Genomic DNA, 23,820 nt, shown 5'->3' on the forward strand with positions numbered 1-23,820 from the left:
GGCATGTACATTGGTTGCGGGCACATCCCCGGTAGAGGGTGTGCAAGAGGCAGCTGGTCGATGTTTCTCTCTCATCGACATTTCTAGCTCTCTATCTCTCTCCCTTCCTCTCTGTAAAAAATCAATAAAACATATTTTTTTAAAAAAAATCAATTGTCTGGCCTGGCCAGTGTGGCTCAGCAGTTGAGCATCAGCCTATGAGCCAAGGAATCATGGTTTGATTCCCAGTCAGGACACATGTGGGATTATGGCCTCAGTCCCCAGAGGGGCTGTGCAGGAGGTAGTGGATCAGTGATTTTCATCATTGATGTTTCTCTCTCTCTTTCCCTCTCCTTTCCTCTCTAAATTCAGTAAAAAAAATATTTTTAAAAAATCTGTATATGTATAGATCTAATTCTGGGCTCTGTTTTGTTCCATTGATCTATTAGAATATCTTTATCCCATTATCTTAACCACTGTAGATTTATAGTAAGTGTTGATATAAGGGTAAGATCTTAAACATTGTTCTTCCTTTTCAAAATTGCTTTAGTTGTTTTAGGTTCTTAGCATTTCCATATGCATTTTAGAATCAATTTATTAATTTCTATAAAGCACAAAACCTTACTGGGATTTTTATTGGGGTTATATTGAATCTATAGATTAACTTGGGGAGAATTGACATCTTAGCAGCATTGAACTTTCTGATCCATGAACACCGTAGAGCTCTGAATTTATTTAGATTTTTTACGAATTTCACCAGTGGCATATAGTCTACAGTGTGTACATCTTTCACATCTTTTGTCAAATATATCTGTGAGTATTAACATATTTTTGGTGCTGTTGTAAATGGTACTTTTTTATGGTGTTTGATTTTTAAAAAATATATTTTTATTGAATTTTTACAGAGAGGAAGGGAGAGGGATAGAGAGTTAGAAACATCGATGAGAGAGGAACATTGATCAGCTGCCTCTGCACACCCCTACTGGAGATGTGCCCGCAACCAAGGTACATGCCCTTGGCCGGAATCGAACCTGGGACCTTTCAGTTTGCAGACCGACGCTCCACCACAGAGCCAAACCGGTTTCAGCTGATTTTTTATTTTACTATCTTAACCATTTTGAAGTGTACAGTTCAGTATTGTTAGGTAAATTCATATTGTTGTACAGCCATCATCACCATCCACCTTCTTAATATTTTTCATCGTGTAAAACTGAAACTCTGTACTTACTAAACACTGACTCTCCCCCTGGCTGGTGTGGCTCAGTTGTTGAGCATCGACCCACGAACCAAGAGGTCGCTGGTTTAATTCCTAGTCGGGGCACATGCCGGGGTTTCAAGCTCATTCCCGAGTATGGAACATGCAGGAGGCAGCTGATTGATGTTTCTCTTCTCATGCATCTATGTTTCAATCTCTGCCTCTCCCTTCCTTTCTCTCAAACAAACAAAAAAGCACACCCCAAAACAGTGACTCTCTAGTCAGTATTTACCTTTTTTTTCACTTACCATATGTACTGAAGGTTCATCTATGTTGTAGCATGTGTCAGAATTTCCTTCTTTTTTAAGGTTGAATAATAATCTAGTATATGGCCCTGACTGGTTTGGCTCAGTGGATAGAGCGTCTGTCTGCAGACTGAAGGGTTCCAGGTTCAATTCCGGTCAAGGGCATGTACCTTGGTTGCGGGGACATCCCCAGTAGGGGAATGCAGGAGGCAGCTGGTTAATGTTTCTCTCTCATTGATGTTTCTAACTCTCTATCCCTCTCCCTTCCTCTCTGTAAAAAGTCAATAAAATATATTTTAAAAAACAATCTAGTATATGAATACTAGAGGCCTGGTGCACAAAATTCATGCATGGGGGCAAGGGGTGTCCCTCAACCCAGCCTACACCCTCTCCAATCCAGGATTCCTCAGGGTATGTCCGACTGCCAGTTTAGGCCCCATCCCAGTGCAGTCCGGGACTGCTGGCTCCTAACCGCTTGCCTGCCTGCCTGCCGACCTGATTGTTGCCTAACTGCTCCCTGGCTGGCCTGATGGGCCCCAATTGCCCTCTCCTGCCAGCCTCATAGCCCCCAACTGCCCTCCCTTGCTGGCTTAATGGCCCCCAACTGCCCTGCCCTGCCAGCCTGATGGCCCCTAACCACCTCTCTGCCGGCCCACACCACCGTGGCTTTGTCTGGAAGGAAGTTGGACATCCGGAAGATGTCTGGCCACCTGGTCTAGTTAGCATATTGCCCTTTATTAGTATAGATTCTATATTTTGTTGATTCATTCAGACAGTTGCTTCTTAACTTTTGGTTGTCAGTAATACTGCTATAAGATGGTGTTACTTTTTAAATTTTGGTTTCCAATTGTTTGTTGCTGGTAAATATGAATATAATTGATTTTTGTATATTGATATTGAATCCTGCCAGCTTGCTAAACTGACTTATTCTGGTAGCTTTTTTGTAGCTTCCATCGGATTTTATACATAGACTGTGATGTCATCTGCTAATATAGACAGTTTTACTTCTTCCTTTCTAATCTTTATGCCTGTTGTTTCTTTTTCTTGCCTGATTGCACTGGCTATATCCTCCAGTATAATGCTGAATAGAACATTAGATTTCCTGGTCCTGACCTTCAGGGATTTTCCCAATTATTCATGATGTCAGCTGTCGGTTTTTCATATCTGACCTTGACCAGGTGAAGGAGCTCACTTCTATTCCTGAGATTTTTAATAGAATGGATGCTGGATTTTGTCAAATGGTTTTTTGTGTGTTTATCAAAATGATCATAGGACCTTCTAAAATGTTGAATTACATTGATAGATTTTTAAAAGATATTTCTTTATTGACTTCAGAGAGAAAGGGAGAAGGAGAGAGAGGTAGAAACATTACAGTTGAGAGAGAATCTTTGACTGGCTGCCTTCTGCACGCCCCCTACTGGCAATCAAGCCCGCAACCCAGGCATGTGTCCTTGACTGGAATCGAGAACCTGGGACCCTTCAGTCTGCAGGCTGACATTCTGTCATTGAGCCAAGCCAGCCAGGGCTACATTGATAGATTTTTTAATTGTTATAACAACCTCACATTCCTGAGACAAACTCTACTTGGTCACGATGTGTTATTCTTTTTTTATTTTATTTTTTTAGTTTTTATTTTAAAAAAATATGTTTCTTTATTGATTTCAGGGAGGAAGGGAGGAGAGAGAGATAGAAACATCAATGATGAGAGAGAATCATTGATCAGCTGCCTACTGGGGATCAAGCCAGCAAACCAAGCATGTGCTCTTGGCTGGAATCGAACCTGGGACCCTTCAGTCTGCAGGCTGACGCTCTATACACTGAGCTAAGCTGACTAGAGCACAATGTGTTGTTCTTTATATATATTGTTGAATTCTGTTTGCTAAGTATTTGTTAAGAATTTTTCATCTATGCTTATGAGGATAGCTTTCTTTTTCTTTTTTGTAATATCTACAGGATTTATATATCTTTAACTTAGTATAGTCTGCCTCCAAGTGATTTTAGTAGTATATTTTTATTTATCTCCCTTCTTTGTGTTATTAATGTTAAAAATTATACATGCTATCAACTCCATATGACATTGACATTATTTTTGTTTAAACAGTCAATTTATCTTTTAAAATAATTAAATAAGAAAAATATCTTTTGTTTTTGGTTCTTCCCAGTTTTTTTTATTTTTTATTTTTTTATTTCTATTTTTATTAAATTATTATCTGTGTACATATACCATTGCCCCCCCTTCCATACATGCCCTCCCTCCCCAGAGATTTGTGGCCATTGGTTGTACTTATATGCATGTATATAAGTCCTTCGGTTGATCTCTTATCTCCCCCAGATCTCCCTCCCCTCCCCGCTATTTACCCATGTAGTTGCTATTTCCAATGCTCCTCATTTCTTTGCAGAGATCCATATTTCTACATGGTATTATTTTTCTTTATCTGAAGGACCTTAACATTTATTGTAGTGTAGGTTTGTCTGCTGATGCTGAATTCTTTCAGCTTTTATATGTTTAAAAAGTTTATTTAGCCTTTATTTAAAAAATATATTTTCATTGTCTGATCTGCCCTCTGCGGTGGAATCAAAGCCAAGATGCAGATTTTTATGAAAACCCTGATGGGGAAGAACATCACTCTTGAGGTTGAATCCTTGGACACAATAAAAAAGGCAAAGGCCAAGATCCAGAATAAGGAAGGAGTTCCTCCTGATCAGCAAAGACTGATCTTTGCTGGCAAGCAACTGGAGGATGGATGTTCTTTGTCTGACTACAGCATTCCAAAGGAGTCTACTCTTGATCTTGTGTTGAAATTTTGTGGTGGTGCTAGGACAAGGAAGAGGAAGTCTTAAACACCACTCCCCGGAAGAATGAACATAAGAGAAAAAAGGCTAAGCTGGCTGTCCTAAAGGCTGCAGAGTGGGTGAGAATGGCAGAATCAGCTGCCTCAGTGGGGAGTGCTCTTCAGATGAATGCTGGAGTTTTTGTGGCCAGCCACTTTGACAGACCTTGTGGCAAATGTTGCCTGAACTATTGCTTCCACAAACCAGAGGACAAGTAATTGTACATGGGTGAATAAAAGACATGCACTAACAACAAAAAAGATATTTCCATTGAAATAGAATTCTAGTTACTTGTTTCTTTCAGTACTTGAATGATATTGTGCCATTGTCTTCTCATTTCTTTTTTTAAATATATTTTATTGATATTTTACAGAGAGGAGGAAGGGAGAGAGATAGAGTTAGAAACGGCGATGAGAGAGAAACATCGATCAGCTGCCTCTTGCACACCCCCTACCAGGGATGTGCCCGCAACCAATGTACATGCCCTTGACTGGAATCGAACCTGGGACCTTTCAGTCAGCAGACCGACTCTCCACCACTGAGCCAAACCGGTTTCGGCTGTCTTCTTATTTCTATTGTTTCTGCAAGAAGCATGCTGTCATCTTTATCTTTCTTTCTCTATGTGCAACATGTCTCCCTCGCCTTCCCCAGCTACTTTCAAGATTTTCACTTTATCACTGATTTTGAGCAGTTTGATTATGATAGGTGTTTGTGTAGTTTCCTTCGTGTGCCTTGTACTTGGAGTTCACTGAACTTCTTGAATCGGTGGGCTTAGTTTTCATCCAATTTGGAAAATTTCAGCCATAAGTTCTTCACATGTTCCCAACTTTCTTCTTTCTTTAAGCATTCTGATTACATGTATGTTGGGCCGCTTGAAATTGTCCCACTGTCCACTTAAAAAGGAATCTCTTTTTCCTATATGTTTCATTTTGGAATTTCTAGTACTGTGTCTTCAAGTTTTTCTTCTGCAGTGTCTAATCTGCCTTTAATTCCATTTAGTTTATATTTTCATCTCATAATGTGTAGTTCTTATTCTAGAAGTTCAATTATAGTTTTTTTAGCATATGGTTATAATAATTGTTTTAATGTCTTTGTCTATTAATTCTAATGTATGTCAGTTCTGGGTTGGTTTTGATTGATTGCTTTTCTCCTTATTATGGACTAGTGGCCCAGTGCACGAAATTTGTGCACATTAAAAGGGGATTAATTAGAGGAAATAATTTAATATTGCTATTTGCCCTTTCTCTATAATAGAAGTGTCAGAGATGAAAGAAAATTAGTAAAATGTATATGAAAACCTTCCTCCTGTCAGAGGTGGGGGTGCACCATGGAACCCAGAGTCAAGTCCCCAGCCACCCACGTGTGCCTCAAAATCACGCAAGACCAGACCTGGCTGCCCCCCCACTGGGCACAGCCTCAGGTCCCCTGGCCCGGAGCTGGGGCTGGGAGCATGGCCTGAGCTCCCCTGGCCCAGGGCGAGAGAAGCAGCCTGAGATCCCCTGGCCCAGTACTGGGGCAGAGGGGCGGGGGGGGAGAGGAGGGCTGCATCTTGAGGTCCCCCATCAAGCCCTGCCAGGTGGGGGGTGCAGCCTGAGGTGCCCTGTCAAGGCCCGCCAGGCAGGGGATGCAGTCTCAGGTTCCCTGGTCTGGGGCATGGGGTGTGGCCTGAGGTCCCTGGCCTGGTGCCAGGATGGGGGCATGGCCTGAGGTCCCCAATCAAGCCCCCCGGATGCAGGATGCACAGCCCCAGGTCCTGCTGATTGCTCGTTAAGGCTCCTTACGGGAACTCTGGCCTCTGCCGTGGGCGCAGCCATCTTGTGTTATGGAAACCCCCGCCTCCACTGTGGGCACTGCCATATTTGTGATGGAGTGATGGTCAATTTGCATATTCCCTCTTTATTATGTAGGATTACAGATTTTTGTATGCCTAGTAATTTTTTATTGGATGCCAGACAGTATGAATTTTCTTGTGGATTGCTGTGTATTAAATATTCTTGAGCTTTGTTCAGGGATGTAGTTAAGTGACTTGGAAATAGTGTGATCCTCTTGGGTCTTGTTTTTAAGATTTGTTAAATGGGACCAGAGCTGTGCTCAGTCTAGAGCTCATAATTCCCCACTGCTGAGGCAGGGCCCATTTGTATATTCTACACAATGCCTAGCTTTTCCAGCCTGTTAGGAATAGGCACTTTTCTCAGAGCTGTGAGTACCAGACACTGTTACTTCTGTCCTTTTGGGTAGTTTCTGCACATTCAGGTGATGATCAGAACCCAGCTGAGCATTGGAGAGGGCCCTTTATAGACCTTTACGGTGCCCTCTCTTTTCTGATGATCTGTTCTGTGAACTCTGGCCACATGAGTATCCCCAGACTCAGCTCCCTCTCCCCAGCTAAGGGCGTCTTCTGGCGTGTGACTGGTTCCCCTCCTTGGACTGCGGTTTGGAAATCCAGCTGTAGGGCTGGGGTCCTTTGTCTCCTGTCTCATGGGTATCAGTGTCTTTTGTTTCCTGATATCTGATACCACTAAAGCCATTTTGTATATTTTATCTATTTTCCTGTTATTGTTATTTCTGACAGGAAATGAAATCTGATCTCTATTATTCCATCTTGGTCCAAGATGAGGATTTGACTTTCATCCCCTCATTCCACCTCTCCACCTTTTTTTTTTTTTTTTTTTTTAATATATTTTATTGATTTTGTACAGAGAGGAAGGGAGAGAATAGAGAGTTAGAAACATCGATGAGAGAGAGAGAGTCATCGATCAGCCGCCTCTTGCACACCCCCTACTGGGGATGTGCCCGCAACCAAGGTACATGCCTTTGACCGGAATCGAACCCGGGACCCTTCAGTCCCCAAGCCAACGCTCTATCCATTGAGCCAAACCGGTTTCGGCCACCTCTCCACCTTTTAATGTTCCCTATCATTCAGTCCATCCACTCTAGGTATCTCTCTTTTTTTTGTCCCTTCACCCTCCTGTCCGAGTTTGCATTGTTGTGGTATGGTAAGCTATGATGACTTTTCCTTTCCTGCCCCACTCTTTGTTCTCCCTGGAGCTGGCTTTTCTGTGTGCTTGGTTTTCTGTGTATCTTTCAGTTAGTCGAACTCTCCGGTAGCCGTCTACATTTATCGAGATGTTGTTTTCCATTCGGTGTCTGTCAGACTCCTCTTTCTGGAGAGGTTTCGGAGCCCTGTGTCCGGAAGCAGCACGGGCTGGCTGCTTTCCATCATGGTGCTCGGCTGTCCCTTGGCATCCTGGCGATTCCTTCGCAGCCCTTCTGCGTTGGGCTCTTCAGTTTCCTGCATCTCGTGTCTTCCCCTTTGTTGGTTTACTCTGTCGTTTTTGGTAGAGCACGTCCTCTCAGGTGCCACAGGCCCATCTGCTTTCCAGCTTTCTGTGGTGGTTGTCTCTCCTGTTCTTTTTTTTAATTATTATTATTAAATATATTTTATTGATTTTTTACAGAGAGGAAGAGAGAGGGATAGAGAGTTAGAAACATCGATCAGCTGCCTCCTGCACAATCCCCACCGGGGATGTGCCCACAACCAAGGTACATGTCCTTGACTGGAATTGAACCCGGGACCTTTCAGTCCGCAGGCTGACGCTCTATCCACTGAGCCAAACCGGTTTCGGCGTCTCTCCTGTTCTTATCCTTGGGGACTTCTGCCATGCAAACATCTCTCCTTTTTCAATTGTGGTATTGGTAGAGTTTTGGGAAGGAGTGAAATTATGTGCCTGTTTGCAATCTGCAGTCTTCTCCTAGAACGTCTATCCCCTCCTTAACCATAGAGAATCCATGAAATCTTTCAGTATCCAGTATATATTTATTTAAAAAAAATGTTTTAATGATGTTTTACAGAGAGGAAGGGAGAGGGATAGAGAGTTAGAAAAACATTGATGAGAGAGAAACATCGATCAGCTGCCTCCTGCACACTCCCTACTGGGGATGTGCCCGCAACCAAGGTACATACCCTTGACCGGAATCGAACCTGGGACCCTTGAGTCCGCAGGCCAATGCTCTATCCACTGAGCCAAACCGGTTAGGGCCAGAATACAATTAATGGATAAGACCCTGGCTCTGTCCACCATGGCCCTGCATCCTTGGGCCAAGCAATGTAGTGTACAGAATTCTGGCTTCATTTCTTATTTTCTGGGTGATCATGGCCACCTCTTCAGAGCTAGTTTTTTTATCTGTAAAATGGGAATAATGTAGAGTAGGAAGGGGGGGTTTAAATCGGCCAGTGAAAAGAAAGCTTTTAGTAAAGAACATGCACGTAATGTTTTTTTTTTTTTTTAAATATATTTTATTGATTTTTCACAGGGAGGAAGAGAGAGGGACAGAGAGTCAGAAACATCGATGAGAGAGAATCATTGATCAGCTGCCTCCTGCACACCCCCTACTGGGGATGTGCCCGCAACCAAGGTACATGCCCTTGACCAGAATCGAACTCGGGACTTTTCAGTCCACAGGCCGACACTCTATCCACTGAGCCAAACCGGTTTCAGTAGCACATAATGTTTTCTTGAGAGCCCACACTGTGACTTCTCCTTTATACTTCCCCCAAATCCTAGCACCAGGTGAACACACAGCAGGTCTGTGAGTGACGGGGGAGGGGCGTGGGGGAGAGGTTTGGCCTGGTCTCTCCTCTCAGCAGTTGAACCTCCTGAGGAAGCTGAAGCCAGGGCCTCCGCGGGGATGAGGACCCGGGGTTCTTATCTTGCCTTTCCTCTGTAAGCTGTCTCCTAGTGAGGCAGGGTCTCCGCTCGGGGCCCTGACCTTGACTTGTCCCTGCTCTTGGCCGGGCCGCTCCTCCTCAGTGGTCAGAAGAGACCGTTGTTGACCACTCTGAATTGTTGACCTCCCCCAGCTCCTGGAGGTTCGTTCCCTGTGACAGGCTCTTAATGCCTTGGACCAGGCCAGTCCCTTCCAATGTAGGGACTTAGTTTTTCTATTGCTCAAGTGGGTGGGCAGGAGATGGTGGGATTTATGGTCTCTTAAAAAAAAAAAAATCTATCTATCTATCTATATATATATATATATATTTTTTTTTAAATTTCTTTATTGATTAAGGTATCACATATTTGTCCTCATCCCCCCATTCTCACCCCACCCTCCTCCCCACCCCCCTGTTGTCCTTGACCACTGGTTAGGCTCATATGTATGCACACAAGTCCTTTGGTTGATCTCTCCCCTTTATCCCCACCCTCCCCTACACTCCCTCTGAGGTCTGACAGTCTGTGTCTCTGGCTCTGTTCTTGTTCACAGTCTTTGTTGTTCATTATGGAATCTTAAGTACCTTGAAGTCCCTGACACTTCTCTCCCAGGTTCAGACCCTTTGCCTTCTGGGCCCCGCAGCCTGCTCTGCACTGGATGTGCCTAGCTCCGGGGTTCTGTTGTGGACATGGGGGTGAGCAGTCCCCCCAGCAGAGTAAATGATTTACAATACACAGCGCTGGCTTTCCCCACCCCACCTCCTGGGCCCAACAATAGGCCACTTCAGCTCTAGGCTCTCCCCAGGGGTGGGGGTGGGGTGAGGCCTGAGCCAGAATGCGGCGGCTAGCTGGGCGTCCTCTGCCCAGCCCTGGAAGAGCCCTGGGAGTGCCTGGCTGCTGGCACTACCTCCTTCCCTTCCTCGGAGGCGCTGCCGGGCCTTGGTGCCATGCTGGTGCCCGGGCCAGAGCATTGGCATGGTGTGCACGAGGCAGACCCAGGCGGCCGCAGGAATTCATCCCGCCACACTTGAGCGGTGTTTGTGTTAGCGGGGGAGAGTGCTCCAGGAGGACATTAGGGCTCTCAGTGTCCTGTCTGAGTGTCAGGATTGGCATGCCAGTCTGGCTGGTGGAGCGTGGAACAGTTACAAAATACTCTCGAGACCAAGTTGGTACATGTGGGCGGCGTTGAATTCAGTGTTGCTCTGTGTCATGATGGTTAGTCAGATCCTTTCTTCTCTGAAGATCCTTACACCTCTTTCTCCAGCGTGGTCTGAGATGAGGCGTGGGAGAGTCCCTCTGTCTGATGTATCTGCCTCTGCTTCTGTGCCCTGCCTTTCCTCCATCACTCCCCTTCCCCCTTCCTTCCCTCTTCCCCCTTCTCTTCCTCTCTTCCCTATCCCTTTCTCTCCTCCATTGAGAAGGCCTTCCAATGCAAGACTCCCCTTCCGCCTGAGTGACCGCATGTTGTCCCGGGGGCTGAGGTGGCTTTGTGGGAGCAAAGCAGCTCAGTGGGCCTGGGACAGGAGCGGCTGTAATGAGTTTGAAAACACGGAGACATTTGAAGGGAAATGGTAAGAGGTGGACAGATAGACAAGGAGTGGATCCTGAAGGGCCTTGTATGTGGCTCAATGAGGATCCTCAGAAGGCGTGAAGCAGGGGAGGGACCTCAGGTCTGTGCTCACATGACAATAATAACAACAGGCCACTGCGTGCCAGGTGCTGTGCTAAGTGTGCTACTCATGATCTCATGGAGTCTGCACTCCATGAGGGAGGTACGATTTGTCCCCATTTTACAGATGAGGAAATTGAGGCTTGGAGGTTAAGTCGTTTGCCCCAAAGTTGCCCAACGAGAAAGGGACAGAGTCAGGATTTCAGTCCAGGCCTGCCTGCATGACGGGAGGAATAAGAAAGAGGCAGAAACAACAGGATTTTGTGGCCTGCCTGGGGAAGGTCGGATGGCTGTGGGGGCCAGGGGTGAGGTGTCTAGCTTGGGTGGCTGGTGTTGGCTTGTGATTTTCAATCAGGATACAGGAGCACCCAGGAGCTCGGATTAAGTGGTTAATGATGACCTCGGTCTGGACATGCAGGATTTGTGGTTACCTGCCTGTGCATCCTCCTGGCGGCGGCGGGGGGTGGGGTGGGGTGGGTAGGGGGGGCTGTCCTGTAATGTGTAGGAATGTGGGTCTAGAGCTCCAGGAACTCTGGAACGGAGACAGATAGCTCATGGTGGTAATCGGAGTTCTAGGAGGAGAGGCGGTGACCCCCACGGACAGAACCTCCACGAAGGGAGAGTTCAGAAGTCTCAGGAAACACCAACAGTTAGCGAGAAGGGCGAAGAGGCTTGAGGGCTGGTCTCGGGGCCTGTGGGCCCAGCACTGCTGCCAAGTATGCCTCAGCCTTGCCAGTCCTCAGGCTCTCCGATGCCAAGCTCCCCTGGGAGGGAGTGGGCCGCCGGGTCCTGGGGATGGAGAGGGTGTGAACAGCCATGGCATGCCTCTGAATCATCCCCTTCTCTCCTCTGGCCCCTGGCCAGCCTCCTCCTCAGACCGGCATGATGTCAGACCCGGCTGACCTGAAGGTGTGGGGTTGCCTAATGCAGTTCCCTCTGGGATGAGGACCCGAGGGGAGCCGGCCTGGCCTGGGTCCAGACGCTTGGGTCCTGCTCACAGAGGGTGAGTGGAAGCCCACTGGGCTTGGAGGGACTGACCTGGAAGGCAAGATAATCCTCTGGCTGAGAGGAGCTACCAGTGTTACACCCCCCACCCCCACCCCAATATGCTGTTTTTCCTCTAGGGCTTGGAGAAGAGGGAGGGCAGAGGTGGCAGAGGGAGGGCTGGCTTGGAGGTGCGATTGGCATATATTCCCGAGAATACGGTAGATTGTTTTGGAAAAATCCTCTTGGCCGGAAATTACATGTCACGTCTGCTCCTGGGATTGGATTTGTCACTTCACTGATGCTGTTGGAGAGGCTGAGGGAAGGGGAGGGGGAGGGGAGGGGGGCAGCAGCAGATTCCTGGCTGCTCCCGGCTCCCTTTTAGAGATCTGGGGGCGAGTTACAGACCAGAGAGGTGTGCGAGTGGGCTGGATGCCCCAAATCCCAGAGGCAGGCTGGGGCCTGTGGATATCTTTATAGCAAGACAGCAGGGGGCTTACAGGGGAGGAGGGAGAGAGGAAAAAGCAGGAAGGAGGAATGGTTTTCGGATCAGACCCTTCTTCACCCGGCCAGGAGGAGAGAGAAGGGGCCTGGCATTTTCTTTTCTCCACAGCCACCTGGCTGGGTTCTTGCAGCACTGGTGTCTGTCCTGGCTGATACACCCGCTGCCTGGCAGGGTCATACTTAGGGTTGAGGCCGAGCTTGTGAGGAGGGGGAAAACTCACCTGGTGCCCGCCTGGGCCCGCGCCTCACTCTGCAGGGTGAGTGAGTGTGTGGCCCGGTGGCTCGGCATCTCTCTCCTCCCGGCCCCAGCCCTGAGCTCAGCCGCACATACCTGTTCCTGCGGAGTCAGTGGATGCTTCAGATGCCAGCCAAATGAGAGGGTGTGCGTCTGTCCGACCGCCTGGAGCCCTGGGGCTGGATGGGGGAGGAGCCTCGGCGGCGGGGCGTCCTCTGCCAGCCGGGGCCTCCCCTGCACCGGGGGAGAGTTGGGGCGGCAGGTGTGGGAGCCGGGAGAGAGTTTGGGCGGGCAGGTGTGGGAGCGCCCTCCCCCCAGCAGGCCGCGTGGGCACTCAGCACTCTCTGTGGCCGGAGAGGGCAGCCCCAGCACCCCGCCCTGCCCTGCCGGCCGCACAGCCCGGCTCTCCCTCCGGGGGAGGGGGCGGAAGGGAAAGGTCAAGGCCGGGCTGGAGGAGGCGGAGGGGGTGGGGGCTGGGCCCGCCGGAGGAGGAGGAGGCGTGGCTCCCGCGCTGGGCCGGGCAGGTTTGCGGCGGCAGAGGGTGGAGCGGAGCGGAGAGGAGCTGCGGCGGGAGCCGGCAGGTGGGCGCTTGGTGGAGGGGAGGCTTCAGGCCGCCCCTCTAGAGGGGGGGGAGGGCGGGGCCTCAGGCTGGTTCAGGACCGGGGTGCTTCTGTCCTGTATGCTTCTGGATGGACCCCCCCACTCCCCCCCATCATGGACTATGAATCCCCAGGACCAGGCTGGCGGCTGTGGAGCTCTGGGGTTCAGGGGAGGGGAGCGTGGCTCTGGGGACCGGGCTGTGGCCCTGCGGGGAGGCGCGGCTCCCTGGCGCAGACCGGGCAGGGCTGGGGGCGGGGCTGCCGCGGTCGGAGCCGGAGGGACAGCATCCTCGGGGGCTCTGCCAGCGGGTGGGTGGTGGGCAGGAGGCTGCGGGGTGAGTTCGGGGTGGGGACCAGGACCAGAGCTCCCGCTGCTCATGAGCTCCAGCAGCCCTGCCCTTCTAGGCTCAGACCTGAGGATGCTCCGGGCCCAGCCCCGCAGGCCCCGCAGCACGCAGGGCGGTGACGCGGCCGCCGGAGGGGCGGGGGCTGCGGGCGCGCTGCTCCCCTCCGGGCCTGAGCGCTGCGTCTGGGTCCCATGGGGGAGAGGTGTGCGTATCAGCGCCTGGCTGGGGGCGAGGAGGTCCTGCAGGTAATGGGGGGGGGGCCTGGGGGAGAGCCAGGTGCCGGGGCCCTCGCCCCCATCATCCATCTGCCGGTGAGCCGAGGGCCCAGCCCTGCGCTCTGCTGCCGGGAGTGAGGGGTGTGTAAGCTTCTGGGCCAGGACGGACCCGGGAGGCTGGGTAGAGACCTGGTGTTGCTGCGGGGGGCTGAGGGGTGGGTGAGTCAGGGGTGATGAATTGCGGGTGCTGGCGTTTGCCTCCGTGTCTCTCTGGGTCCCTTGGGTCCCCAGGAAGCTGCCCTTTGGGCTTTCTTCAGCGCCCCCGGAGAGCTCCGGGCACACCAGGGCTTGGGGTTAGTCTCCCACGGGCGCGCCTCCCCGTGCCTGGCCATTCCCGGGGACATTGCGTTCAAACAGGCGTATCCAGCCAGAATGCCCCTGTTTGCTTTAAAAAAATAAGGTCACACCATCCATACGTAGGGGACCACGGCTCCTTCTCCTTGGAGACCAAGCACTCCCTCCGTTGGCCGGCAGAGGGCAGTCGCTGACAGGACAAAGATGGGCTGCAAGGTGGGAGCTGCGGGTTTCCAGGACCGGGAGAAAGGGACCCCAGGCCTGGCCGGAGCTCGAAGCCCTGCCTGCCCAGGCTGTTCTTTCCTGCCGGCGCCTCACAGCTGGATTGCTGAGCAAGCTGCCCAGGCTTGTTCTTACCTTAGACCCAGCATCCCAAGCTCCCTTTCCAAGGTCTCTCTCAGTGTGTGGAGAGGAGCTACCCAAAGGGACAGGGAGAGTCGGGCCTGGGGCTCTGGCGCGTGTGGGCACCTCTGTCAGCGGGTGCCTGGGGTTTTAATCCGCCACGCTCGCCCAGCAGCCCCGGCTCGGGGTGAGGGAGTAATCCTGCTCAGATCGGGGCCCTGGCCCCCTCAGAGAGGTGCCTGGTGGGAGGCAGGCAGCAGGAGGCTTTTCTTTCTGAGCTGTGGACATTTCCTGCCGGGGTTCGGGGGGAAGTCCGCGCCAGGGTGACCTCTGCCTGGCCTTGTCCGTTACCTGTGACCCCAGCCTCAGACGGGGGCTCACTTGGACGGAGGGGAGGCTGCACCTGGCTGGCTCCACAGGCTTTGGGTAGCGGATGACGGGGGTGGGGGGAGAAGGCCTGATTGCTGGGGTTTGTTTTCCCCCCTTCTCCCCCCTTCTCCCCCCCCAAACCAGGGCTCAGACCAGGAAATGGCTGTCCCTTTGGGTAGCTCCTCTCCACACACTGAGAGAGACCTTGGAAAGGGCTTGGGATGCTGGCTCCCCCAAATTCCCACCCCAGCTGCCTGCCCCACGGGCCAGCTGGGGCTCTCCGCGCTGGTGGCCAGCTGGATAGGAGACAAGAGAGCAGTGTGAGAGAACCGGGGGCTCCCTGGGCAGGGGGGGCGGGGGGGTGGTGGAGCTGAGGGAGCCGCAGAGGACTTCCTGCAGCTGTCAGGTGTGTCTGGGGCTGCGGGGAGGGGAGGTGTGAGAGCAGCTGGCCCTCTTGAGGAGGGGCCGAGGGATCCTTTGTCGGCTCCAGGAACACGGGGGCCCCTGGGGGCTGGATGGAGCGCCTCTCATCCCCATTAGCTGGGGCTGCTGTCTGGGTGTACGGGTGCTATAACAGGAGACACCATACAGCCCCGAATCCCACAGCGTGGGGCGGGCTGATCCCCGCTGGGGCTAGCGAGCATGTTTGTTTGTTTTGAGGGGGCTTGGGGACGCGGCCGGTCTGGGGAGGAGGTGCCCCGGGTGTTGTGGGGCAGCAGACAAGGCAACCCCAGGGGAGGAGGTGGAGATTCCTCACCCCCTCCGCCCCCTCCCGGTCTTGGCCGGACTGCCCCGCGCTGGCAGGCTGCCGGCCTCCTATTTCCGTCGGGCACCAGGGTAACAGGGCCACATTAGGGCCTGAGCCAGAGGAGACACCCAGCCAAGGCCGGGGCTGGGGGATGGGGGAGGGTCTCCCCTGCAGGACCCGAGGCCGCCTCTGGGGTCCTGGCCCCCCAACGCAGGCTCTGTACTGGCCCCCAAGCCCCAGAGAAGCCCACGCGGGAGCCTGCGCCCATTCTTTGTGCATGGCTGCTGGGTTCACACGGCCCCCACCCTGAAATCCCAGGGGTTGTCTGCAGCTATGGGGGCTGGGGTGGAAGCCGGAGACAGGGGGCCTTGTGTGTGGGGAGGCGGGGGGGGGGGGGCCGGTGCGGGTGGCTGGGAGGAAGAGCCCCCCCATGGCCGGCCGCCTCCTTGGCAGCCATTCAGAAAGGTCCCTTTTCAGCCAGTGTCAGAGCTGCTCAGCTGGGGAGGGCGGGGGGAGGAGGGAGGGAGGGAGGAGGGAGGGCCGTCAGGAGGGGGAGCCAGGGAGCAGGGCTGGAGCGGTGACCACTGCGCTGGAGAGAAGACGGAGAAACCGGACAGAGAGGACTCGGGCTGCAGGCAGTCTGAGGGAAGAGCTGACCTGCCCCCTGGCAGGCCGGCCAGCTGTGGGAACAGCTGTGCTGCAGAGAGCGTTCTTCTGCCCTACGTCCCACCCCTGGGGTGGGATTCTGGGGGCTCCTAGGGCAGACCTCTGGCCAGCTTCCCTTCTGGGCGAGACCTGAACCATAGGAGCTGAGGTCCCTGCTCCCCCGCTTCCCAAGCCAGCGTCCGAGGGACCCGTTGGGGGTCCAGCCGGTGGAGATGCCAGCGGCGCGTCGGTTCCCTGGCCTGGAGCTCTCCTTCCCGCTCCTGGCCAGGCTGCGGCGGAGACTGTACACAGTGAGTGGGGGGCTGGGGCCGTCAGCTCCTCAGGGCCACAGCACTTCGCCGAGGGGCAGGGGCGGGCCCGGGAGAGGCTGAGGGACCCCTTCGGGGAGGGTCCGGGCCCCGCGGCTTCTCCCCTCTGGTGCGGGAAGAGTGTGCCTGGGAAACGTGCACGCTCGGCGGAGAGCCACACGTGTCCGACACAGGTGTGCGGGCTCGGGGCTCCGCGGGGGCCCAGGCCCAGGGGACAGCTGCAGCCGTGCTCCGGGCTTCACAAAGGGGCTTGGGCTGGAGGGGCAGGTAGGGGCGAGGAGGGGACGTGTCCAGGGACAGGACCGGGACCCTGCCTGCTGTCTCCTCCCTGGGATCCCGGTGTCCTCGGCCTCCCCACACAGGGCCCCGTGCAGCGCGGCCCTGCTGCCTGGGGCTGCGGAGCCGGGGGGAGAGTGTCCAGCTGAGTGGGGAGATTTGTTAGCTGGTATTTCAGGGACAGGAACAGGTTGGGCTGTGCTTTTCAGGGGAGGGACCTCTGGGTGTGAGCTGTCCTCAGGAGGGGCTGCCTCCTGCCCCAGAGGAGGTGGGCATGGGGACCTGGAGCCCTGGAATGTGGGCACCGGGGAAGAGGAGGCGAGGATCTGCAGACATCTGGGGACTGAGCCATGTTGGGGATGGGCTGACCGTGAAGGAGCCGGCCCCGCCCCGCCGGCCCAGGCCCTGGAAACTTTCCGAGGGCAGTGATGTCACGGTGCACCTTTGGGGCTTTCTTCTGGAAGGCAGTGGTGTCCCTCCCTCGCGAGCCCACACCCCCTTGTTTATAACAGATGGTTTTCTGAGGATGAGTTAATGCTGCTCAGTGCTTGGCACTGTGCCCAGCACATAGTGATGTAGTTGGAGTGTTAGCTACTTTTATTGTTATTCTTGAAACTAATAGAAATATAACATGCTTACCGTGCATGTGACAGTCAGTCCACAAATGTAGCGCCACCTGTGCTGTAAAGGAGAAATAAACGGGAGGTAATCACGCCACTATGCGTAGTCCGCATCAGTACGCTCTGACACAGTGAAGTAGAACCACCACGAAGCACCTCTACGAGTGCTGACCGAGAGGGCTGTTTGGAAAGAGTGAGGAGGGGCTACCTTCAGTGACATTTTTTTTTTTTTTTTTTAAATAGAGAACCACTTTTGCTAAGCTCTGAACAAAGCAAAGGCCGGTTTTCCCTCAGTTTACACAGTACGCTAGTTCCATTCCAGAAAAAAATTCAGTGTGTATCAAGACTGCAAAAATACTTTGTTGGCTGAAACCTGTTTGGCTCAGTGGATAGAGCATCGGCCTGCGGACGGAAGGGTCCCAGGTTTGATTCTGGTCAAGGGCATGTACCTCGGTTGCGGGCACATCCCCAGTGGGGCGTGTGCAGGAGGCAGCTCATTGATGTTTCTCTCTAATTGAGGTTTCTAACTTTCTATCCTTCTCCCTTCCTCTCTGTAAAAAAAATCAATAAAATATATTTTAAAAAATACTTTTTTCAAATGTAAAATGAAATTCAACTCTAGATTCAGATAATTACAAACACATTTTTAAAAAATATATTTTTATTGATTTCAGAGAGGAAGGGGGAGAGAGATAGAAACATCAGCGATGAAAAGGAATCATTGATCGGCCGCCTCCTGCATGCCCCACACTGGGGATGTGCCCGCAACCTGGGCATATGCCCTTGACCGGAATCGAACCTGGGACCTCTCGGTCTGCAGGCTGATACTCTATCCACTGAGCCAAACCGGGTAGGGCTACAAACAAATTTTTCACGTCCGTGAATTAAGTTGTATGGGATTTGGGACAGTGTGGGAAACTCCCCTGTGCATTACAGGATAACTCCCGTTCCTGTCTCCCCTAAAGACCACCAGTGGCCCCCCAACGTTGTGACAACCAGAAACGCCCTCTAGGGGGCTGTACAGCCTTTGTGAGGACCTTCTGGGGCTGCCTCCAGTTTGGAAACCCCCTGTGGCCCAGCCACCTTGGCAGGAGAGCCAGCCAGGGTTCGAACTGAGGTCCTCTGGCTCCCATTTGTCACTCTCTGGGCCGCCCCAAGCTGCCTGGGAAAGCCTGAACCGCTGGCAGTGGGTTGGCCGCGCCTCTGGGAGCTGTGGAGCAGGGGCTGGTGCTGGGCCCAGGCTGAGCCGCTCTGAGAGCCAGCCTTTCCGTGTAACCTGTGGTGAGAGCCGGGGGACAAGGCAACCTCTGGGCTGGGGAGGGTGGGGTCTCGGGCAGCTGACCTTTCGCCTCTTGCCTTTCCTCCCTGTTAAATAGCTCTGGGATTGAACGTGGGCCAGGGGCTGGCCTGGCCAAGCTCTCAGCTCTGAGGTGTCCTACTTGGACAGGGATGGGCTTGGTGTCTGGTGGGTCAGGTTGCTTAGTTTTGAGGGTGCCCCTGGCCTTTCTCTGGGCCCAAGAAAGTGTAGGTCAGAGGTCATTCACTGGTGGGGCCTTGGCCGATTGTGGCCTGCAAACATGTGTTGTTTGGCAAACATAAAGTATGGTGTGTGTGTGTGTGTGTGTGTGTGTGTGTGTAAGTGTGTGTAACAATTAGTTGACATAGTTAAAAAGTCAGGAGATACCTGGCCAGCTTGGTTCTGTGGATAGAGCGTCATCTGTGGACTGCAAGGTCCTGGGTTTGATTCCAGTCAAGGGCACATACCTTGGTTGCAGGCTTGATCCCTGGCCCTGGTCCGGGCGCATGCAGGAGGCAACCAATTGATGTGTCTTTCTCACATCGATGTTTCTCTTTCTCTGTCTCTCCTCCTTCCTTCCACTCTCTAAAAATCAGTGAAAAATACCCTCGGGTGAGTATTAACAACAAAAAAGTCTGGAGAAAGATGTTCAGTGAAAAGGAACAGAATGAAGTAGGAACAGTATTTGTGTGTGTGTGTGTGTGTGTGTGTGTGTGTGTCTGTGTGCCGGGGTGGGGGGATGAGTGGAGAGACAAAGTCTGGAAGCCTTGGCTGGTTTGGTTTTGTGGTTAGTGTTGGCCCTTGGACCGAAGGGTCACAGATTCAATTCCCATTCAAGGCCACCTACCTGGGATGCGGGTTTGATCCCTGGCCCTGGTCGGGGTGGGTTGGGGCGTGAATGGGAGGCAACCAATGGATGTTGTTCTTTCTCTGTCTCTCTCCCACTTCCCTTCCTTCCACTCTCTAAAAAAATAAATGGGAAAAATACCCTTTGGTGAGGATTTAAAAAAAAATAAAATTAAAAGCTTTAGAAGAAAGCTCCTCTTTAAAAAACAAAACAAGCCCTGACCGATTTGGCTCGGTGGATGGAGTGGCGGCCTGCGGACTCAAGGGTCCCAGGTTTGATTCCAGTCAGGGGTGTGCAGGAAGCAGCTGGTGGATGTTTCTCTCTCATCAATGTTTCTAGCTCTCTCCCTCTCCCTTCCTCTCTGTAGAAACATCAATAAAATATATTATTTAAAAGTCTGGAAAGATCTGCAAAGTAATTGATGGCATCTGGCTTTGGGGAGGGAAGCTAGGTATCTGTGCAGTAGAGGAGGGAATGAGACTTTATGGCTCCTGGGTGCCTTTTGAATATTTTACCATGTGATTATATTACCTTTAAAAAAAAATTATGGCAAGACTGGAGGCCCGATGCATGAAATTCCTTCCCCCAGCGGCTGGCACCAGCTTCCCTCGCAGCCCCGGCTTCGTCTGGAAGGACATCAGGAAGAACGTCCGGTCTGATTAGCATATTGTGCTTTTATTATCATAGACTTCACATATAGATTTAGGTAGCTAGTACTTCTTGAAAACATCGGTAAATTTTGGCAACACTGGGCCACAGTCCGTTGTGATAGCCATTCCCAGGAGCTGGATCTGAAAGCCCCACCCCCCCGGCCCTTGCCTGCCCTCTGTCCCCCACTCGTTGTGGTCCTGGAGGCACTTGGGGGGGGGGGCTGTGGGTTGGGGGAGAGGCTCTGCTGTATCAAGCGTTGGGAGGACTCCCCTAGTCCCGAGTCCTTCCTGTGGGTCCATCAGGTCTGAAAACCAACCCATGGTGTGTCTCAAGGGACCCTGTCACCTCCAGTTTTTTTTTTGTTTTTTTTTTGTGAAACTTTACGATTAAGAATGTGTTATTTCCCCCGGGAGACACAAATCATTTTCATCAAATTCTCCAAGGGTTTGTGGCCCCAGGAGAGCTTGAGCCGACAGGGAACCTGAGAACACAGAGGTTGATCTCAGGTCACCGAGCCACAGATTTTGTAAGACCCTGACTCCAGCGCCTGGGCTGTATCCCAGCTGTCCTAATTCTACCCTTGTTGCTGGCAAGAAAGGAGCAAGGGGGGTATCTGCTGTTCTGTACAGCTGTTTTGAGGAGCAGGAAGGTGATTTTAATCCATCCTGGAAGTAGCGTAGTAGGATGTGGGTGAGCCCAGGGCACTCGGGCAGGGTCCCCTTTTACCTCCCTGTATCCCTAGTTCCTGAACTCATTCTTAAAATAATAATAATAACAACAATATTTTTAAAAATTATTTGTTAATTTTAATATATTTCTCTTTTTATGGCTGTCTTTTAAAGATATTCTATATTTATTTAGGTAGGGAGAGAGAGAGAGAGAGAGAGAGAGAGAGGGAGGGAGGGAGGGAGAGAGAACATCCATGATGAGAATCATTGATTGGCTGCCTCCTGCACACCCCATACTGAGGATCTGAGCCTGCCAGCCGGGCATGTGCCCTGACTGGGAATGGGACCATGACCTCCTGGTTCATAGGTCGATGCTCAACCACAGAGCCACGTCGGCCGGGCCCTGATTCCCTCTTTCTTCCCCACAGCGGCTGGGCAGCAGCAGCATGCAGCCCGAGGAGGGCACGGGCTGGCTGCTGGAGCTGCTGTCCGAGGTGCAGCTGCAGCAGTACTTCCTGCGGCTGCGCGACGACCTCAACGTGACCCGCCTGTCGCACTTCGAGTACGTCAAGAATGAGGACCTGGAGAAGATCGGCATGGGCCGGCCCGGTAGGTGGGCCGGGGGCCGCGCTCGCCGTCTCCCCCGACCCTTGGCCTCTGTCCTCGGGGTCACCGCGCTCCGGGAAGGCCCTCCCCGCTCCGCGGCACGGGGTGGCCTCGCTGAGCACCTCCTGCCCGCCCAGGAGCCCCGGGTGGGCTGGGGGGCCGCACACAGTCCGTGCAGGAGGACAGCCTGCGCTTGTCAAGGTGAAGGGGACTCTGAGGAGTCCTCCTCACAGCTCTGGCTGCTCCGCACTCCCTCCCGCCCCTGCGGTTTGTTCAGACAGTCGTAGGATGTAGTTCTCCCATCATCTTCTCCTCCTTGGTACCTGTAGGATTGAGTCTGTTCTATTCACCACTTTGAACACCAGGGTTCAGTATCCACGGATTTGTATGAAGAAGAGAAGGTTAAAAACCCTCAGATGGTTTGCTGATTTTTCTCTAGCTCTGTCTTGCTTTCTCTGTCTCTCTCACCAAGATCTGCTCCATCTGGACGTGTTGGTCCCAAAAGTCGTGGTTGCAGCACGTAGAACGCATGGTGCTCCTTACAGAACGTAGACACTTACGTGTGCATTCAACTTAAAGTAGCTACCCGTGTTTCCCCGAAAATAAGACATCCTCCGAAAATAAGACCTACTTACAGGTTCCCTTCTGAGTGAAATATAAGGCATCCCCCGAAAATAAGGCCCTCCTAGGCTAAACGTGAGAGATTTGGTCCACTGATTCTGAAAGAAATGGAGTCACAAGAAATTCACCAGGAAATTCAGGAATTGGATTGTTATGATGATGTCCTAGAAGATGACATGATTGTCATTGAATAAAGGAGTAAATTCTTGATACTGTAGATTCACAGTTTGTCTGGTTTGTGTTGACAGGTAATAAATTTCCTTTATTTTCATTTAACAATAAATGTGTACCGTATTCTTCTTCATGGAAAAATAAGACATCCCCTGAAAATAAGACCTAACGCCTCTTTGGGAGCAAAAATTAATATAAGACTTATTTTATATTTTTGTCTTATTTTCGGGGAAACAGAATAAATAGGTAATAGTGTGCTGAACTAGACATCGACTCCTGCCACTTTTGGCCTGGGTAGTTGGTGTCTGATGCCAGTCACATAATAACATTTTATGGGAGAAAAAACTCAAAATTGGGGGAAATTCTATTACCTTGATTTCCTTTGCTCTCGAAAATTGGAACAGAGAACTACTGCTCAGTGTTGGTGGTTCAGTACCTCCATCTGATTCAAAAGCCACTGCCTAGAAACGGAACGCAGGGCCGTCTGACGACTGCAGCCCCTGGCTGGCTGGGGTGGTTTGCTTCCTTGGTTTCACTGTGCCGGGCAGGATCACCACGGGAGACAGAGGGGGGCCTGAGCCTTACCAACACGGGTCCCCTGTCCCCCCTGCAGGCCAGCGGCGGCTGTGGGAGGCTGTGAAGAGGAGGAAGGCCATGTGCAAGCGCAAGTCCTGGATGAGCAAGGTGGGTGCGAGGCGTGAGCCGGGCCGGGCAGCCTCCCGGGCCCCTCTCTGAGGTCCGTCCCGGGAACCGTCCCCCACTCCTGGGCAGGACAGCCTCACACTTTGTACAGACGGCCCGCCTCCGGGATCTTATCGGGCCGGCACTTGTGGAGCTGCCTGCCTAAGTGTCTGTCTCCGCCAGCGACGGCACGTGAGCGGCCTGTGTGCGGCCGTGGCTCCACATCCGCTCCCGCTCTGCGGCGGGGCGGCCCAGAGCGGCACCCGCTGACAAGCACACCGGGACCCGAGCCCTTGTTCTGCCTGAGCGTGGGGGCTGGTGTCAGGCCCGGGGCCGTGCGGACTGACCGTCTGAACCCGGGGCATCTTCCCTTCCCTCTTCCCCACTCTCCTTCGCCGGTGGAGGGTTCCTCTGGTCACTTGGCCTTGCTGGCAGCTTCTCTCCCCGCAGGCTCCCCTCTCCCCCCCGCCCTTGTCCTCATTTGGGTCTGTGGAGTGGTGAGTCCCCGGTCTGACTCAGTGGAACGCTGCCCATTGTCTGGAAGACAATGAGGGAGGAAGTGAGCCAGCCAGGGCCTTCCCTCCCCACTGCTGGCCTCGGGCTGGGGCTGGGGCCGCGCAGTGGGGCCGGATTGGACGGCAGAGGTTTCCTGGCTGCGATCTGGCCAAGGGGCCGTCTCTTGGGATCCGGTGGCCTTTTCTGGGGACACTGTCCTGGTCCCTTGCCCAGGTTTTAGGGAAGAAGGAGCATGCGGGGCGGGTGAAGGCGGGAGGGAGAAGCCGGGCTGTGTGCCAGGTTCCCGGGGTCTTGGATCTGCCGTGGGCTCGCAGGAGGCTCCGGGCCGGTCACTGAACCGCTCCGGACTCGAGGCGGGAGGCCTGTCTTCAGGGAGACGGTGCTGCCTGCTGCCCTTGGCCAGCTCCCCTCCCCTCCCCGCTGTGTGCACAGTCCTGTCAGCTGAACATGGTCTGCAAGCGTCAGGGCTTCCAGTTCCTGGGAGGAGGACAGAGCAGCAGCCAGAAGAG

General features: G+C 52.7%; 1 protein-coding gene, 1 long non-coding RNA gene and 1 pseudogene across 18 annotated transcripts in view; 2 read left to right on the forward strand and 1 right to left on the reverse strand.

The window, feature by feature from the left end:
* The window catches only part of TNK2 (tyrosine kinase non receptor 2), a gene marked incomplete at its 3' end in the record, with an annotated part of 51,757 nt that overhangs the window by 7,544 nt on the left and 20,393 nt on the right, over positions 1–23,820 (forward strand). For 2 of the 16 annotated variants that reach the window (XM_084871526.1, XM_084871529.1), the window contains exons 1-3: positions 13,460–13,600; positions 21,145–21,325; positions 22,728–22,798. In XM_084871526.1, the coding sequence (XP_084727652.1) occupies positions 13,547–13,600; positions 21,145–21,325; positions 22,728–22,798 (306 nt within the window). In that variant the 5' untranslated portion in view covers positions 13,460–13,546. Of the gene's footprint in view, positions 1–11,569; positions 11,690–12,954; positions 12,991–13,351; positions 13,601–15,946; positions 16,340–21,144; positions 21,326–22,727; positions 22,799–23,820 lie in introns of those variants that run through there. The other 14 variants (XM_084871521.1, XM_084871523.1, XM_084871518.1 and 11 more) reach the window with 12 other exon arrangements.
* On the forward strand, positions 3,778–4,529 carry LOC311616252 (ubiquitin-ribosomal protein eS31 fusion protein-like; annotated as a pseudogene). Its single transcript has one exon. The product of its transcript is annotated as a ubiquitin-ribosomal protein eS31 fusion protein-like (transcript).
* Positions 11,162–12,860, reverse strand: LOC311616426. Its single transcript, XR_014793891.1, has 3 exons — positions 12,506–12,860; positions 11,590–11,724; positions 11,162–11,475 (listed from the first exon to the last, which is right to left on the reverse strand). It is a non-coding gene; the product is annotated as an uncharacterized lncRNA (long non-coding RNA).

This window comes from Pipistrellus hanaki (assembly GCF_964339955.1).
Source record: "Pipistrellus hanaki genome assembly, chromosome: 2".
NCBI lineage: Eukaryota > Metazoa > Chordata > Mammalia > Chiroptera > Vespertilionidae > Pipistrellus > Pipistrellus hanaki.